The sequence below is a fragment of the Panthera onca genome, chromosome Y (assembly GCF_046562875.1).
Source record: "Panthera onca isolate mPanOnc1 chromosome Y, mPanOnc1 haplotype 2, whole genome shotgun sequence".
Taxonomy (NCBI): Eukaryota; Metazoa; Chordata; class Mammalia; order Carnivora; family Felidae; genus Panthera; species Panthera onca.
Window position 1 is genome coordinate 8295739 of NC_138358.1, and position 19316 is coordinate 8315054.

The following is a 19316-nucleotide window of genomic DNA, read 5'->3' on the forward strand; positions in this document are numbered from 1 at the left end:
ACAAGTTCCATCGATATGCTGTTTACCAGAGACCCACTTTAGATGTGAAAACAACTTCAGAGTGAAAAGAAGGGGATGGAGAATCATCTGTCATGCTACCCGTCAACAAAACAAAGCCAAAGTAGCCATACTTCTATCAGACAATCTAGACTTTAATTTAAGACTGTGTCAAGTGATACACAAGGGCATGATGTCATAATTCAGGGGTCTATCCACCAAGAAGACCTAGCAAATGGATACATTTATGTGGCGTATTTGAGAGCAACCAAATATACAAACCAATTAAACGCAAACATAAGGAACCTCATTCTTAGTAATGCCATCATAGGAGGAGACTTCTATGCACTCACTCACTGCAACAGACAGATCATGTAAACGAAAAATCAACAAGCAAACGGGGGCTTTGAATGACACACTGGACAAGATGGGCTTCACAGATATGTTCAGAACATTTCATAATAAAGCAGCAGAATATACATTCTTCTCCGGTGCTCATGGAATATTCTCCTCTATAGATCATATGCTGGGGAAAACAGTCATCCCTAAGGAAGTTCAAAGAGATCGAGGTCACACCGTGCATATTTTCAGACCACAACACTAAGAGACTCGAAATCAACTACAAGAAACAATTTGGAAAGGTAACAAATACTGGGAGACTGAAGAACATCCTACTAAAGATTGAATGGGCTAAGCAAGGGTTGAAAGAGAATATAAAAAGTATACGGAAGTCAATGAAAATGTATATGGAAGTCAGTGATAACACCACAACCCAAAACCTCTGGGACGCACCAGGGTCGGTTATAAGAGGACCTATCTAGCAAGTCAGGTCTTCCTAAAGAAGAAAGAAAGATCTCAGAGACACAACCTCACCTTACGCCTTAAGAGGCTGTAAAAAGAACACCATACGAAACCCAAAACATTCAGGAGACAGAAAATAACAATGATTAACGGAAATTAATGCTACTGAAACCAAAAATCAAACAAAACAAAAACAAAAACAACCTCAAACAAACAAACAAACAAAGAAACAAACCAAAATAGGAGAACAGATCAATGAGCCCAGAAGCTGCTTCTTTGAAGGAATTAACAAAATTGATAAGCCAGTCATCAGTTTGATGAAAAAGAAAAAGGAAAGGGCCCAAATAAAGAAACGCAAGAATGAAAGAGGAGACATCACAACCAACACAGCAGAAAGGCAAACAATAAGAAGAGAATATGAGGAGCAATTATTTGCCAATACAATGGGCAATCTGGAAGAAATGGACAAATTCCTAGAAACATATACACTACCAAAGCTGAAAGAGGAAGAAAAGGAAAATTTGAACAGACCCATCACCAGTAAAGAAATCAAATTAGTAATCCAAAACCTGCCGAAGGAAGAAGACTGCAGGGCCAGATGGCTTTCCAGGGGAGTGCCAGCAAACATTTAAGGAAGAGTTAACACTTATTCTCTTGAAGCTGTTCTCACAATAGAAATGGAAGGAAAACTTCCAAGCTCTTTCTATGAAGCCAGCGTTACCTTGATTCCAAAACCGGAAAGAGACCCCACTGAAAAGGAGAACTATAGGCCAATTTCCCTGATGCACATGGATGCAAAACTCCTCAACAAGATATTAGACCCTCGGATCCAACAATACATGAAAATGTTATTCACCACGACCCAGTGGGATTTGTACCTGGGACGCAGGGCTGGTTCAACATCTGCAAAACAATCAACGGGATTCCTCACATCAATAAAAGAAAGGACGAGAACCACAGGATCCTCTCAATCGATGCAGACAGAGTGATGGACAAAATACAGCATCCTTTCCTGGTAAAACCCCTCAAGAAAGTAGGGATAGAAGGAGCACACATCGAGATCATAAAGCCATGTATGAACGACCCAACGTGAATATCATCTCAAGGAGCAAAAGCTCTCAGCTCAAGTCACGAACGAGACAGGAATGTCCACCGCCTCCACTGTTATTCAACACAGTACTGGAAGTCTTAGCCTCGGGCCTCTTCATCCTTCTGCTCCCCCTCTGCAGCTACTGCTCTTCCAGCCCTGGCTCTACCTTTCCTCCTCCTCCTCTTCTTCCCTCTGCTCACGTCCTCCTCAATTTCCTCCCCAGCTACTACTGCTCTTCGACTCGTGCTCCTCCTCTTGCTCGTCCTGGACTTCCTCCTCCTCCACTTCTTCCCTCGCCTGCACCCGATCATTCACTCGTCTTCCTCCTCCTGTAACTCCTCCCAGTCCTCTTCCTCCATCTGATCCTCCTCGTCCTTCACCTCTTCCTCCTCCTCCAACTCTTCCTCCTAGGACTCTTCCTCCTTCTCCAGGTCCTCTCCTGCTACCGCCCTTCCTGCCCTACCTCTGACCTTTCACCTCTTCTTCCCTCTGCTCTCGTCCTAGTCGACTCCGTCCTCCAGCTGCTCCTGCTCCTCTGGCCCGTAATCCGCCTCTTCCTGGTGCTGGACATCATCCTCTTCCATTTGTCCTTCTCCTGCACCCAGTCATTCACTGCTCCTTCTCCTCCTCCTCTTCTTCTAACCCCACCCAATCCTCTTCCTCCAACTCCTCCTGCTCCTCCTCTCCCTCCACCTCTTCCTCCTCGGGCTCTTCCTCCTTCTGCTCCTACACTTCTACTCATGCTCTGGAGCCCTGGCTCTATCTTTTCTCCCCACCCTCTTCCCTCTGCTCTCGTCCTCCTCAACATCCTCCCCCAGCTGCTCCTGCTCCTTTGGCTCGTGCTCCTCCTCATCCTGGACATCCTCCTCCTCCACTTGTTCCCTCTCCTGCACCCAATCATTCACCCTTCTCTTCCAGCTCTAACTCCTCCCAATCCTCTTCCTCCAACTCCTCCTCATCCTCCTACTCCTCCTCGTCCTCTTCCTCCTCCAATGCTTCCTCTGGACATCCTTCTATTCTCCAGGCACATCTTTGTCCCTTAAGACTACCACAATCTCCTCTAAGGACGGGAGCAATAGATCTCGCACTGCCCCCAAGTCATCCGCAATGAGCACCGGACCCTGCGGATGGGCTCTCACAAGCCTTTGTGTCCCTGCAAAAGGAGCCTGGCAACCTCCCAGGCCTCCCGGGGAGACTCGGTAGTGGGAACCTGGGAGCAGCGACGGGATGCCCGGTGCAGCGACACCCAAGGGATGGTCATATCGTGCTCTGTCTTTTCAACAACACCTACGGCAGTATCGGACCTAGAGGCCGGGACCCAACGGGCCTCACACGCGACCCCTGACCAGCCAGCCTTGTGTCGGCAGCGCCATCCAGGAGGGAGCACACCGACACATATGCCAGGCCTGGGACCCCAAGGCTCTTCGATCACCCCCTAGGCGGATAAAGTCAGGCCTAGGTTACTGCATGGGACCTGATGCATCCGTACAGTCGTCCCCAGTTCCTTGTAGGACAGGTCGGACATCCTCCACTGGGCCATGGGGTCTCCATGCTGTCAGCTGGCAGCAGCCAACACATGACCAGCGGTACTGGGACACCGTCAAGCCTTTCCTCTCATGCTGGACGGTGGCCGCGTGTTTACCGAAAGCCCTGTATGGGGGCAACGGGCTGCGGGGAAGGCAGGTAGGTGGGTGGCCAGGCACAGACGAGACCACCCGCTGTGATCCCGCAGGGTCACTGGGACTTCACTTCCATCTGGCCCACACGCAAATTCTAGGGATGGGGCTTTGGGGGCAGGGCAGAAGCCTTGCAGCTTCAGCGTCAAGGAGCTGGGCACACACACCTGTGGGCACAGCCGGCAGCAGACTGGGACCAGTGTTCCTCCCTAGGCCCCTTTGACCCTCCACCACCTGAGAAGAATACTGGAGGGGCTGTACGGCTTTAGACTCCCCAAAGCGCACACACAGTGGGCCATGTGCTGCCCACTGTGGTTTGGGGCAGGGCGGGGGGAGCCCGGTCAGAATCCTGACCACAATGTCCACAGCATCCTCTGTCGACATGCAACCGCTGAGACACTGAGAAAGGAACCCAGTTCCCCATTTACATGAGGCCAGGAGTCGACTAAGCCTGAGGCTAATCAGGGTCACCCGCACAGGGACTGAGAGGCGCATTCTGGCACCACTTACATGCAAGGGGAACACAGTTCTGGGACACACCTTGACATGTCCCCAGCCCAGCTGCAGCGACAGTGGTGATCTTGTGCTGCGGGGAGAGGTGTTGCTGGCAAGGAACTGTCCCCTCAGAGAGCAGCTGGCAGGCTGCTCACCTGCCCATCCACACATGGATCACCAACACCACCCTGCTATGGCACCCCTGGGGGACTCAAGTCACCTGAGGTCTAGGGTCCCAGCTCCTCCCTTTCCCTGGGCCTGGTGCACAGGAAGCAGAGAGGAGAGCCCCAAGGAAGAGCTGACTGGTGACAAAACATGGCTCGTCTGCCAAGAGCAGAGATTTTTGCTAGACGGCTCCCTCCAGGGAAATACCTACGCCCTCTGCACACCACGTAGCCTGACAGGTTGGGTTCCCTAGCTACCCTGTGCACAAAGCCTGGGCACACCATGTAGCCCCTACGTATTTGCTACTGTCGGCCCACCAGAGCCACTCAACACACACACACACACACACACACACACACACACACACACACACTCACTCCCACATAGACACACACTAACACACACACAAGCACACTTACTCACAAGTGGTCCACTGGCCACTGGACACAGGCTTTCCTCCCCTCGGCCCCCCTCTTGACCTTGCACCAATCTCCCTTTTGCATCCTGACTTGAGCCCCCTGGCACAGCAACGATTGCACCCATCCCAGCGATTACCATCAGGACTCAGGAGGGAAGGGACTGCACTCTTGTATTCTGGCACCTGACCGTCCCACATAAGCACCTCATTCACACAGACCGCTGTGTCTCTCCTTGTCTCTCCAGTGGCCTAACCACCCACTCCTGCACAGACAGAGACACACCGCTACGCAATCGCACAAACATATGCACGCTCACACTGCCGGCACCACCACGGATCTCAGGCCCAGTTTGCCACAGACGCCCACACACACTCGCACGAACTCACGCTGGATCTCTGCCCTCGTGCGTATTCTCTCCATGAATTCCCACTCATAAGCCTCGCTGCTGCCCACAACCCACACCTGCCCCTCCCCCTGACACATCTCCCATCCTGAGCCACTGTCTGAGGACAGGGCTCGGGGTCAAAGGAGCCCCGGGTGTGGGAGGCAGCAGCAAGGTATACTGGCATCGACTATGAGAAGCCTGCCTGCTCCTGAGTTGTCCGGGGACATGTGGTCTTCGCTCTGATCCTGACTGGAGGCTTTGCTGACTGGATTCTATCTCACCAAGGACACAGCACCCCTCTGGGATCAAGGGTCCTGGCTGAAACCCCCCGAGTCCTGGCCACACTGTACCAGGACCCAATGGACCAATTTGGTCCCACTGTGCAATCCCCTTCCCTGCCTTTCGGCTCTGGCCTATACAATAAATCTCCAAATAACAGGTCTGTCTCTTCCTCCTCCTCCTTCCAGGCTCTTCCTGCCCAAGAAGGCAGGCCTCTGTGCACATGGCAACACCGGCCCCACCCCAGTACTGCACCTCTCCCGCACACACAGAATCACCCGGGCAGCGGCAGGACAGTCACACTCAGGTCCCTTCCTCATCGTCCCTCCTCAGGTCCCCATACACACACACACACACACACACACACACACACACCAAAAACAGAAGGGTTTTTAGCTTCCTGTATGTGTCCACATAAACATCGTGGAAACTCTTCAAGGCTGCCACACGTTATCTCTTCCTCAATTCTCTCCGGGGCACGTAGAAGACAGGAGACTCATCCACCCATCTCTTCCAGCACTGGTGGCGTCCTCCATTGTTTCTGCATGGGCAAAGATAGAAGCTCTGCACGATTCACGCCCACACAGATGCAGAGCACCTGACGCATGTGGGCACACGCAGACACATTTGCGTACACGCGCACACACGCGCCCCCACGCAACAGACACCAAGAATGATACGGGATATTTGCAAATACATCCCAGATGGTGTCACTCTTGTGCCTCGCCCTTTTGCGATCCCCCTTGCTTTCTCACCCAGGGATTCATTTCCAGCCCCCAATGGCCTTGGACCAGTTCTAAGAATGGCTGTCGGGTTGCGGGAGGACATGGCGTGGTGGGGCACATGGAAGGAAGTGCGAGATTCTCACCACAGTGGCGCCTGGGGACACGGCAGCTCCTGACCCAAAGACTGGCAGGCAAATCCAGACTGAAGGAGCAGGGGGAAGCCCGGGACAGGGCGGACATCCACGGGGAGCATTTGTGGTGAAGCACTGCTCCTCCCGAGTTGCTCTCCAAAGCCCCAGCCCACAGCACGACTGCATCTGGTTTGCAGGCTTCGACCCTCTGTGTGTTTGCAGCTGAGTCTCTGCAGGTCCCCTGTCATCCTCCCACCCTCTCCCCATGCTACCTGTGTCCCTGTGTCGGCGGACCTTCCATTTCCAAGCCAATGTGTGGCCCACGTTCCCTTGCCCATACAACACGCAGGTCAACACACCGCATACTGGGGTTCTCACCGACACGTGAGCACGTCAGATCACTGTCTTCTGGTCCCTTCCTCCCTCAGGTAGTACTGCAGGGGATTGGGCCACAGGTCCTCGATGATGATCTGGAAGAGGACACAGGCCGGCGCCACATTGGGCATAGCCCACTCTCCTCTCTGGCCGGGGGCCACCCACATCCCCACTGCTGACGAAGGCCTCAGGGGCCCCACCTCGGCAATCCTGTTCGCCCCTGGGCAGCTGTGCTCACACAGCCAGTTGAACAAGTTAAGGCTGGTGGGGTCATGCCTGCGACTGGGAGCTCCACGTTCATCATCCCAGAACCACTGGACTGGAGTGGAACGCGATGTCCTGTAGCCTGCAGGAAGAGAGGATTTGAGGAGCAAGCTGATGGCCTCCTCCCCACCCACCTGCCCCTCCCCCTCCCCCTCCCTCCTGCCCCTGATTCATGCTCCTCATCCCCCTGCCCCGCACCATCATGGGACCCACACCCTACCAGCAAAGCTCAGCTGATACTCCTTAATGATCACTGGGTTCCGGAAGTACGGGTTGGCCCCAAAGAAAAACATCACTCTGCAGCGGTACTTGGGATGGCCCACTTCTTCCACCTGCCGTGAGCAATGGGACAGGAGGGGGCAAGTGTCCTCCCTCGGGGTCCTGAGCTACTTGCCTGGCTGTGAGGGTGAGCACCTTTGCCTCACCCTCTCCTGCCCAAATCCCACCCCCGACGGGACGGCCCCCAGCCACAGCCTCCCCGGTCTCACCTCCAAGTCGACCACGTAGCTGAGCACGTCTTTGTCCTGGGCACCGATCATGGCCGACAACTGGGGGTGATTCAGAATCTGTGCTGTGTCAAGGAGCTGTGCCTTCAGATGCTGTGGAAACAGACACAGCCCCCCTCCAACCCTCCCAGGCTAAGAGCAAGGGACTAGATCACGGCATGTGCAGAAAGACCAGGAAACACTAGTCCCCACACTCCTCAGCCTCTGCAGATGCATCAGACCCCATCGACACTGGGCAGTCCGTTGGCTTCCTGTACCTCCCACGCTGTCTGCACACAGCAGGGAGAGACTCCACTGCCTGCACGCCTCACAGTTCCTTCCTATATCTGACCTGTGTGGGCTGCCAGCAGCCCATCATAGCTTGTGATGTCGGCATGTGCTCTGACCCCTCCTCACGGCTGGGTTTCTTGGCATATTCCCGTGAAGACCTATGTTGTCACCAGCCTCCTGAGTCCAGATGGAATAACATGGCTTACAGGAACCCGACTGCACACTTACGCTGCAAGCAGAGGGTGTGGGAGGGAGAAAGAGATCGAGAAGCACGGACGAGGAGGGCCGAGGAGGGAAAAGGATTAGACACAGTGACACGGCCAGTCCGGAGAGAAAGACATGGGTGGGACCGAGCCGGAGCCTGAGGACAGAGAGGGAAGCAGGGGTGGAGATACCAGGAGAGAATCCTCTGTGTGTGTGTGTGTGTGTGTGTGTGTGTGTGTGTGTGTGTGTGTGTCAGGGTCTGAGGAGGCAGCTTGTACCCCATTCGGAGTGGGTCTCAGTCGTCCTACTGTCTGGCAAAGGGGCGTGGCGTGGTTCCACTAAAGGTCACGAGTGTGTGTCTGAAATGCTCTCTTTTGAAGGAACTGCTAGGAAACGTGCACAGCCTGTGAATGTGAAGGTGGGTGTGCGGCCTGCGTAACTCTCCCATTTTGCAGCGAAATATTTCCTTGCCTTATCTGCTCTGAGTGAAGGCTGCTTTGTGCTACCCTAGCTCTGGTAGCATGGGGACACATGGCTCGTGTCTGCAAGTAATATTTGAGACCAGCCTGCAGGCCAACGTTGGCGGAGACCTAGAGGAAACAGACCCAGTCACCAAGTCCCCCCATCCCCAACAACCGCCCCTGTCCAAGGCCTTACACTGGATCCCAGACCACACCAACCCAGGGCCAGGGACCATTCCCCAGCTCTCCTCTCTGGGGGCCATCGCCCTGAGGCACCCTGCTCTCAGTGCCCAGCCCTCCTGCACAACAGCCCCCGCCATCACCCACCAGCACAAGGAAGGATACCGCCTGGGCCCAGAAGCCAGGGATGTGCTTGATGATGGCCCTTCTGTGATTCAGGTAAGAAATCTGCCTCCGAAGAATCCTGCGCTTCAGCCGCCATAAGGCCCTGGAATCCTGGGCATTCCCAGCGCTGATCTCCAGCTGAAGACGCTCCAGTGCTGCCAGCGGGTCCTGGGCTGAGGCAGGACGCAGCGCTGGCTCTTGCTGCTGCAGCGGCTGGGAGAGCTGGGGCCCCTCCTCCGCCTCTGCATCTGCCTCGCGCTTCTCCTCTTGCTCCTGAAACTCCTCCTGCTGCTGTCTCTCAACTTCCACCTCCTCCTCCTCGTGCATGTCCTCTGCTTCTGGCTTGGCTTCCTCAGAATTCTCCTCTCCAGCCACCTCATCCTTGGTCGCCTCGCCGTCCTCTTCCTCCTCCCCGATCACCACCTCAGCCGCCACCATTCCGTCATCCAATATCAGCACCAATTCCTCCGCTGGGCTTGCCACCTGTATCTCACACCCGGCCTGGGCTTCCTGCACAGGATGGGCGCTTGCCGCCCCTGAACCTGGGGACTGCGGCCAGCCCACGCCCTCCAGCGCCCCTGCATTCCCGCGGGGCCGGGACTCTCCACCTTTCGCATCCGGGACGATCAGGGCCCAGGGTCGGCGGGAATCTCCGCTTTGTCCGGACCGCGACACGCTGGCCATGACGCTCGGCCCCGGCCCCAGTGTAGCTAGGGCAGCCTCAGGACAAGGACAGGAAACGGCAGCAGGTGGGGGGAGCCTTGGCCGCAAGACCATGAGCTCCCTGAAGCCTCCCGCCGCAGCCCGCCAAAGTTGAGCGCAGGCGCACAGGCTCTGGGATTTGAGGACTCCGCATTGGCTGTGGCTGCTGTGGAGGAGGGGCCGAGACAGAGGCAGTGAAGAGTGTGCGCATGCGGCCTGGGGGCGAAGTGGTTCCAGGGCAGGTCAGGCCAGCTGGCCAGGTTCGGGGAGCAATCAGTTGCAAGACAGCAAGACAGGGTGCTGGCCGCCAGCAAGCGCGCGCCAATGGCCGGTCCAGGCTCTGGAGCGAGTGCCAAGGTGCCAGCGTGGCCCCCGTTTGCCGCATGTCCTCTTCAGCGCTGTCACCTTCCAGGCTTCACTTGCGAGGTCCCCGGTATCGCGCAGTGTGTGGTCGCTTGTACACCCTTTCCCCAGAGGCCTCACTACGGGCACCAGAGCGTTCAGCACAGGATCGTCCACGCCGTGAGCCACTCCCTGCTCCGTCCCTTGCCCCTTCTTCATGAAGCTGGGGCAAAGCCTGGAGAAGTCCTTAGTGTCACGCCTACCGGGGCCACATGGCCGTCCGCACGGTATCTCCTCCTTGGCCGTCAGGCTGAGGGCGGCGGTAAGGTGGGTGCCCACCCAGAACCAGTGACACCCACCCTAGACCCACCCCACCGCCATGTCCTTGCAAGAAAACAGCTCAGTAGACCTCACTGCACTGCAATTCAGAGCAAAGAACAACCCCCAGAGCACCATCTGCCACTGGTGCCCTACTGATCTCCGTACAGAGCGCCAGGGAGATGGGGTAGTAGTAGGATTTAGCAGCTTGCTCCGGTCCTGAAATCTAACCTTCCACTAAAAGGAGGACGACTCCAACCACGCAGGGCACGTAGGGGCCCTTCACCGAGAATTGCAGACTTGTCTGTGTCTGTCTCTGAGAAAGCCCTGTGCCTGCTTTCACTAGTACACGCGAAAGCAGACGAGTTCCCTTCCCATTTCCCAGGCACCAACAAGAATTCTGAAGAAGCATGCACCCAGACACAGAAGGTCCACTGAGAGAGACAGCGAAAAAGAGACACACAGAGAGACAGAGCTATAGAGGGAGAGAGAGAGACACGTGCAAGCAGAGCAGATGAAGGAAGGACGAGTGGAGGGGAAGACCGGCCTGGAGAGGGAGAGTCCGGGGAGATTGGTGGGAGAGACGGGGAGGAGGAGCAAGACAAGAAGAGACAGAGGGGCACCTATTACAAGGAAGACAGGCGGAGACAGGGGGAGGCATTAGTGATGGAGAGGAGGGAGACGAAGACAAAGAGAGCTGGAAGGAAAGTGGGAGGGAGGGACAGGAAGAAGACAAGGGAGGGGGAGGTAAGGAGAGGGTAGGAGGAAGGAGAGCAGGGGCAGCCGAGGCGGAGACAGGTGGGCTGACTCTGAAGACAGGGCAACTACAGTGTGCACTTTCACCTGGTGAAATTCACCTGTGCAATTTGCACAGAGACGAATGCTCTACAGTGGTCAGCCCTCAGCACAAAAGGCACCGCTCCCACCTGGACCTTAAGGGCAGTCTGAAACGATCGCTGAACGAGAAGGAAGCTGCAATGAGGTCATTCGGGGTGAGGAAGAGGGCACCGCAGGGAAGAAAACAAGGACCCGTTCCCCACAGGGCTGCTGGAAGCCCTGCACTTACCAGCAGGAGACAGGAAACGGGACTGCCGGAAAGACACAGCAGAGATTTAGGCACAGCACATGCGGGAAGAAATCACGTCCCAAAGCTCGGCAAATTCAAGCAAAAGCAGAGGCTGCACATCCATGAATGTCAATGCTTTCCGAGTGGAACCAACGAAGTTCTCACAGATGCCCAGGAAATGTGCTCAACTCTGAGGCCCCCTCGCCTCTGGCAAGCTTCTCATCCAAAGCGACTCATCACAGAGAAAGGGTGGACCGTGAGCAAAAGAGCCAAGGTCTCCTTCGGATCCCCGGACGCAGACAGGTGATCCGCCCAGTAATTTCAAGCCAACGTATGGTGATAAAGGTTACCTTCCACCACAGTGATGGAGGAAACTCGCACCCGAGGGGAGGACAATGAGTGAGAACCGCATCCCAGGCTGTAAGCTAAGGACAGACCATCAAGCTGTATTGGAAGGTCACGAGACCGTGACTCAAATGTCTGTACAGACACAGAGCGTCTGCAGAAGCACGAGGGCTGGATCGTTGTAAGCAGGTAGCAGGATTTCTAAGTCTGGGCTGCCTGTATGATACGAAAGGCTAACACGTGCAAGCAGAGCTATGCCCATGTGATGCGGATCAGCCTCCTGAGGCGGTACTTTGTACCCTGTGGAGGACCTGGGAGACGCATGCAGGCGGGCTCCTTGTGCACCTCTGCCACCAGGCACACATGTGGGAAATGTACGGCCAAAGGGTTTGCCGCCGGGCTTAGTGTGGCTCACCCTTCTGCGGGTGCATTGAGCATCAGTGCAGAAAGCACTGGGCTCACTGAAAGAAGCCAGCCCCTGACAGAAGCACAGTGGTGGTGAGCCCTGCCTGATGGATTCCTGAGGAGACTAAAGGAGTTAAAGGCATGCAGTCCACCAGAGAGTAGAGTGGTGCTAATCAGGGGAGGGTGCGATGAGGAGGTGTCGGGGCTCGGGTGTGAAGATGCAGTCATGCCATGTGCATGAGTTCTGGAGATCTAACTTGCACAGGGCAGCCGTAAGCAATGCTTCACCGCCTCGTCAGATTTCTCAGAGGCAAGTGCTCTCACCACAAACAAAGAGGGGTCGCTGAGAAATGTCCCGGCGAAGGTGGCTGGACGGAGCGCTTGCACGTGAAGGATACGGGCACATCCGTCACTGCCCGTTGTGTCCCTCAGGCACGCACTAGTCCTGGTGGACTAAGCTGAGCTCAGAACCCAGCAGTCAAAGGTGTCAGCCTCGTTCCTGCAGACATGAATCAGACTCCCAGGTAGGACGTAATGGACAAATTAGGGACCAGAACACACAGGAGGCACACGGAAACGAGACACACACTGGCAGGGGGAAGTCTCTCCCAGCCAGGAACATGCCACGTGGCAAAAGAGTAAGTGGGAAAACGTTGCCGGTCCGCTTTTCACAATTTACGCCTGCATCTGCAACGTGCAGGCCAGTGACGTTTGAGCCCCTCGGGCGCAAAGGGTTTGAAAACAGAAGGACAGAAAATAGAGGTGTGACGGAATGCTCACAGCAAGCCAGCTGCATTTGGGGACATTAACTGGCTGGCAGTGAGTGCATGGCCAATCCTCTGACGAAGGTCCTACAGGCACGGAAGGATTTCTGGCTCCTGGAACATAGAACAGAACACGCAGAAGCCCCTCCACCTGACAGCAGGACAGCAATTGGATCTGTCAGTGGAAGAAAGGGTTTGAATGCAGAGGGAAGCACACTCAAGCGCAGAAGCATACACCAAAGACAAGACAGGCCACCAGAGCCACAGCTGACCCAACACACAGGTGTGCAGAGACGAAGGCGGTTACACGGGTACAGCTGTGCCCACTTAGGCCAGGCAAGGAGGCATCACCAGAGAGGTGTCGGCACAGGCAAAGCCAGGAAAAGACACAAACACGCCAGGGCTCACTCAGGGAGACAGAGGAGCACAGGCAATGCGAGACATTTCCTGTGAACAGAGAACAACGGGACGATCCCGACAGGCCAATGAGACACGCGTGGTTCAGAGACATGGAAGTCAGAAGGCTCCTGAATTGCTGAGGGTGTCCTCTCTCGAGGGACAGCACTCTGGAGCCCACACACGCTGATGTTGGGGTGGAAGAGGCCGCTGGGCAGCAGATACAGTTGTGCAGGGGGTTTAGCAGCTCCTGGACCCTAGGGCTCCCCGGGGAGAGCTGCGGATACGGGAGGACACCCGGGGATGCCGGGTGTGCAGCATGAGGGCTGTAATCCCTCGGACACAGAGCACCGAGGCCTCTGCCCACGGACCTCAAGTGTCCACACTTGAGGGTTTGGCTCTGGGTGCCGTGAGTGTATTCCACACCCACACTTTGTCCGTACCTTGTCTTTGGGACAGGCCGGGCGCAAACGTCACCCTGGCCCCTAAGGAGGTATTGGCTGGAGATATTAACATGTGGGGGACCCTGTGTTCACCTGTCCCGTAAAGTGTTCCTGCTCGGCAAGACCTATCAAGTAACGGCCTGCTTGTGCAGAAAGATGCCCCAAAGGGCCCAGCCTCATGACCACTGAGGCCGTATTCCCACTGCACAATCACTGGCCATACTTTCTTTGGATGTTCACACCCAAAGACTCGGGTCAGCACTGGGAGCTTTTCCAGGGTACCCTGACATTTACCCATCAAGCAGCTGAGAAGACGTGCCTCTCCAGCCAGCGTGCAGACAGCAGCGAGAGAAAGGCCTGCCTTCCCTTCTAGAGAGTGCGACAGCCTCTGCCCTGGAAGAGGTAAGGCTTGGTCGCACAGATCCTCAACTCCACAGCGTGCTGACACCCCGCTGACCATGTTGTCTGCATATGATAGGGGCAAGAGGCCTCCATGCATTGGGACTGCCCACGCCTTCTCTGGAATAGACCCACTGCAGAGAAGGCTCTTGTACTGCAGAGCTGTGCAGTGGGGATCCTGGGGAGCTTGGGCAGCTTGGGAGACAGGAATATTAGTGTCGGGAGGTCAGTCTCAGGCACGCTGTGCTGGGGGCCGTGGTACATGGGGATACAGAAGAGCCTGCGATGGACAAGGCTGAACTCTGTCTACTGCACTGCTCGCACGGTGGAGCTTTTGCCCCATCCCTAGCACAGACATCTCTGGCAAGCAGCCATCTGCTGTGTAAGGAGTATCCCAGCACTCACGTCTTCGCAGGTGAGGCTCGTCCCAGTCCTTTCTAAGCCCCAGGCCTGCCGGGGACCTCTGCACAGAATGCTAAGGCCTCACAAGTCCATCGTTCCCTATGTGGCTGAGGCAGCCTTTGTCCTGGCACTCAGGCAAAGGAACACAGGCTGCCTGGGACGAGGCGACCTCCCTGAGCGCCTGCTGGTGTTTGCACTTGGGAGTCTTCTCACAAGTCTCACATGGCGTGTTGGACACACGGCTTAAGCCTGTGGACACAGAGGAAGAGCATCACCCGACTCATCACGGCTGATGATGAGAGGGCAGAGGGCACACGGGAGAGGCTGGCGTGTTCGTGCCCTTGAAGAGCCCCACCTCCCCGCGACCCTCCCCTCTGTTGGCTTGCAATCTGGGCCACCCATTCGTAACCAGAGGTCTTTTCAGAAACAGCAAAGTTCACACAAGGGCATCAGCACTAGGACTCCTTCAGGAGTCTTGTGTGTGTGTGTGTGTGTGTGTGTGTGTGTGTGTGTGTGTGAGAATAAGTGAAGCGGTGTTTGGGAGGCTCAGCTTCAGGAAGTGGAACCAGAAAAGTTGGCTGTGATTTTGGAGTTGCGTGAGACTGTAGTGGGCTGTTTTCTCTGCAGTGTGTATGTTGTCCCTGTCAACTCTACCTGAAGCAGAACTTCATCGGTCTTACCCACCCACTCTGCCTCTGGTCCCTCGGTTCCTTCCCCTGGACACCAATCTTACAACCTGCTCACAATCCCTCAAATATGTGTGGCTGGTCCTGAGATCCTGACCTTGTCCACAAGACAGTCTGCATTGGTAGACGTCTGAAAACCAGAGGGTAATCAACCCTGGGAATTCCTCCCTGTGTGGCGGTTCAGTCAACATGACTGAGGGTGTCCCCATGCGGGATTCTGGGGGCACCATCATGGACATGCCCAAACCCTGAATATTGGACATCCCTGGCCTGTGCTGGCCTCTCCGTTTCCTTGAATTTCCTCATTTTCACAGGAAAGCTATGAACCTGGGCACTGGCCTTTCTCTCAGGTTTGTGCCCTGGCCTCCCTCACCCAAGTCCCCATTGCTTCAATCTTACTGACCTCACATGCAATCCCAATGTGTGACCCATCCCTACGGACAATGTCCTACGTCCCGCCCTTCCTTGGAACTCCAATGTGCAGGCACAGAACACTTACACCTCTGGACAGCCGCATGTATACATGGACACGCCCCAGGGCGAACCTGAGAGGAAGACACACACAAACACTTCATGCTGTTTATCTCCCATTCTATATTTCTTCCAATGTATTGGACCCCCGCCCTGCGCCACGTGTCACCACCACCCTTGTCCTTATTTCATGGCCAGGAGAATCTTGTGGACCATCGGTGAGCATCGGAAGGGTTTCCACTGGGGTCGATGTAGTGCGACGCTCCTTCATACTCTTCTCAAGATCGTGCATATCCCTGGGATATATGGGTACACACAGACAGACAGACAGACAGACACACACACACACACACACACACACACACACACACACACACACACAGGACAGGTGAGAGTCTTATCTTGGCCCTGAGTAAGGTTGCTTGAATGTTTCCAAACGGAAAGTAGGATGGGAGGGTGTGATAAGCTGTGCCAAAGCTGACAAGGGGATCCAGAAGCCAGACAACATGTGGGATGGTGGTAGGAGGCCTGAGGGTGGGGTTCAAGGTCCGGGAATGACAGTTGTCACCGTGCTATCTGATGAGCCAGCTTTGGTTGTCCCGCTTTGCTCATTCTTTTTGTCTAGCCCCCTTCCCACCTTCAGGCTCCCCAAAGGGGCAAAGCCTCTGGGACACGTTACTTCTTAAGACTCCCTGTCTCAGGCTGATGCCCTTTTGACCTGGGGTCACCTCCTGTGCCGCTGTGAGTCTCGGTGCCTCCATGCAGAAGAGAATTGTGCCCTGGACCCCACGACACACATTTCCGTGCCCACACCCTTGGCTGCTCACCTCTTTCCCTCTCAGTTCTCTCTCCTGGGGCCTCCTTCATCTTGAAATACGGCAGGGGGTTGGGCCAAAGATCCTCTATGATTATCTGGTAGGGGAGACAGGCCAGGCCTCAGGTAGCTATCCCACGCAGTGGGGGAACCCATGAAAATCACCTCCCTTCCTTGTTACAGGGCCCCACCTCAGCAATCCTGCTAGAGCCGGCAAAGCTGTGGTCAGAGAACCAGTTGAAGAAGTTGAGGCTGCTGTTGTCATGCCTGCGTCTGTAGGCCTCCTGTCTGTACCTTGGGTACCACTGGATGGGACTGGAATGAGACGCCCTATACCCTGCAGGAAGACGCGTATGTGAGAAGGCGCCAGAGAACTTATCACATTCAACCCTCCACCCACTGCCGCCCATGCAGTCAGTGGACACTTACCATCAAGGCCTAGGACATACTCCTTCGTAACGACTTCATTCTGGAAGTAGGAGTTCTTGCCAAAAAACAGCAGGATCTTCCGGCATTCCCTGGGAAACTTGTGTTCCTCCACCTGCCGTGGTACAGTGGGGCAGAAATGTGAAATCTTGTTCCAGGAGACCCGCCCTCCCCTGAGGAAGGAACACATCACTTCTCCCCACCACCTCCCCTCCCCACACAGCCAGCCACCCACACCACCTCCCACTCCCAGGCCGACCTTCAAATTGGTCATGTGGCGAAGCATGCTTTCATCGGTCTTACTAATCAGGGCTGACATCTGAGGGTGGTTCACAAACTGCCGCAGGTCAAAGAGCCTTCAGGTGCTGGGCGTGAGAGAGCTCGAACCAGAGAACCAGTGTGGACAGCATCCAGGCGTCCTCCCCCCGGGACTGGCGTCCTCCCCCAGGGTCTCAAGCCCTCCCCGCAGGCTGCGTCCAGGCCCACGGGGTCTCAGGATCGCGCAGGGCTCTGCTAGACACGCACAGGAGGCTGTGCATGCCCAGACGCCCGCAACCACGCCTAGCTTTGTGTGCTCGTGAGGACACTGAGGACGCTTACTTCCACACAGCCAGACAGCACACATCCGGTCTCGCGCCGACCAGTGGGCATTCACATCGCCTTCCCCGCAGCAAGATGCTTAGCGGGACCCAGAAACGTGCCCCCACGCGGCTTTGTGTGGGAAGAAGCCCTCGGTCATTTCCCCGACCTGGCCTGGACCTCCACCGCCACTCCCCACTCTCCCAGCGCTGTTTCCGTGCCAGGTGCGACGTAAAGCACACATGCCTCCCCCACCCCGGCACTGCCCTCCTCCCACACTCATTGCAGAGCCAGGACCACCGGATGGGATCACGTTTGCACGTTCCCGGCCACTGGAGCGTGGCGTAGCTCCAGTCCCTGTCCTGGGTTCCTCTAAATGTCACCTCCCTTTCCTTCCTCTTGCGCAAGCCCAGCCCCCTCTGGACCCTCCACCAGCAGCAGGAAGGATACAGCCTTGGCCCAGAAACCACGGATGCCCTGGATAAGGGCACCTCTCTGCTGCAGATGTCGCTGCCGCCTCTGCCACATCCTGAGTTTGAGTCGAGCGTGCTCCCGGCTGGCTTGTTTATTCACCGGCTGTAGCTCTATCTGAAGGGCCTCCAGAGCCTCCAGAGCCTCCAGTGGGGAAGGGCAAGGACGGAGGCCTGACTCTACCTGCTCCTTCTTATCCTGCTTCACCTGCAGCTCCTGGGCTTCTTCCACCCATCGGCCTTCCTGCTCACTCGGCTTCTGTTCCTCCTCCTCCCGCTCCTCCTTGTCCTCCTTGCCCTCCACCTCCTCCTCGCCCTGCTGCTGCTCCTCCAGCGCTTCCTTCTCCTGCTCCTCTTCCTCCTCCGTTTGCAATTCTGCTCTCCCTTTAATGGCTCGCACGCCTTCCCTTCCTCCTCCTGCTCCTCCTCCTGGTCCCCTTCCCCTGCCACTGCCGCCGCCAATGCCTCCACCGCCACCGCCGCGGCCGGCGCCGTGGCCGCCGCCGCCGCCGCCGCCGCGCCCGCTTGTATACCCTGCTGCTCCTGCTCCTCCCCTTTCATTTCCGCCAACTCCTCCTCCTTCCGCTCTTCCTCCTTCTGCTTGGGCTTCTGCTGCTCCTCCTCCTTCTAATCTTTTACTCCTGCTGCCTCTCCCCCTCTTCCTCCTCCTCCTCCTCCTTCTGCTCTTCTGGTCCTGCTGCTCCCCCTCGCCCTTCAGGTCCTCCTCCTCGTGAACTTGGACCTTCTCCTTCCCCGGCTCCTGCTCCTCGTCCTCCTCCCCCTTCTTCCTCTGCTCATGCCCCTCTTCCCCAGGCGCGTCCTCTTCCGCGGCCGCCACCTCAACCTCCTCCTCCGCCAGGCCCCACAGCGCCTCCACCGCCACTATGTCATGCACCAGCGGCACCGATATCTCGCTGGGGCCGCCCACCTGCCTCTCGGGTCGGGCCTGGCCTTCCTGCACAGGCTGTTCGCTTGTGGCCTGCAAGCCTTCGGCCTGCGGCACCTCCGGCCCTGCCGGAGACCCAGTGTCCCCACGGGCCCTCGTCTCTCGACCGCCCCGTTCCCGGTCGAAGGCGGCATGGGGCCTCCGGGCATCCCCAGTGTTTCGGAAACACGAGTCGCGCAACATGCGGCCCCGGCCCGAGACACCAACTGTGGCTCCTACCGACGACGAAGCGGGAGGTGAAAGCACGGCCCCCCTCCCCAGACCCAGTGAGCGGAGCCCTGAGGGCAATGGCTGGCAACTCGCTCCCCCTTCCTCCCAGAGCCCAAAGGTCGAGGGGGCGCATGCGCATGCGCATGCGCATGCGCATGGTGCTGTACCCAGGATGCCTCGGCGGTGGCTATCGCTATGCCGATGCTGCCTCGGAGGCCTTTGTGGGGAGAGGTGTGCGCCTGCGGCTTTGAGGCTGAGGGAGCTCCAAGCCACGCCCAGGCCGCTTCACTGCCTTCAGGACCAATCATAGGGACGGTGGCGTGCGTGGCTTCGGCGGTCCCGCCCCTAGGTCACCCGGAAACTGGGGCGCGTCTGTTGCATAGGCAGGAAGGCTCTGGGCCCCGTGCAGTGCAACTCCTCCGGGGGGCTTGCAGCCGGCCCTCTGTGCGCTCTGGGTGCCCTGTTTGGCTTCTGGCCATGCGAAAGCGACCTTTGCATTCCACGCTGCGCTGGGCACGCGGCTATCTACACACACGGGTAAAGG

The 19316-nt window shown here is 56.7% G+C and overlaps 1 protein-coding gene across 1 annotated transcript; it reads right to left on the reverse strand.

Annotated features, from left to right (window-relative positions):
• Positions 1-15351: 15351 nt before the first annotated feature.
• On the reverse strand, positions 15352-18839 carry LOC145715030 (uncharacterized). Its single transcript, XM_081794617.1, has 6 exons — positions 17597-18839; positions 16827-16904; positions 16571-16682; positions 16333-16478; positions 16155-16239; positions 15352-15401 (listed from the first exon to the last, which is right to left on the reverse strand). Exons 1-6 carry the CDS (start codon positions 18743-18745, stop codon positions 15352-15354), a joined length of 1620 nt encoding a protein of 539 aa, XP_081650743.1. The 5' UTR covers positions 18746-18839.
• Positions 18840-19316: the final 477 nt, after the last annotated feature.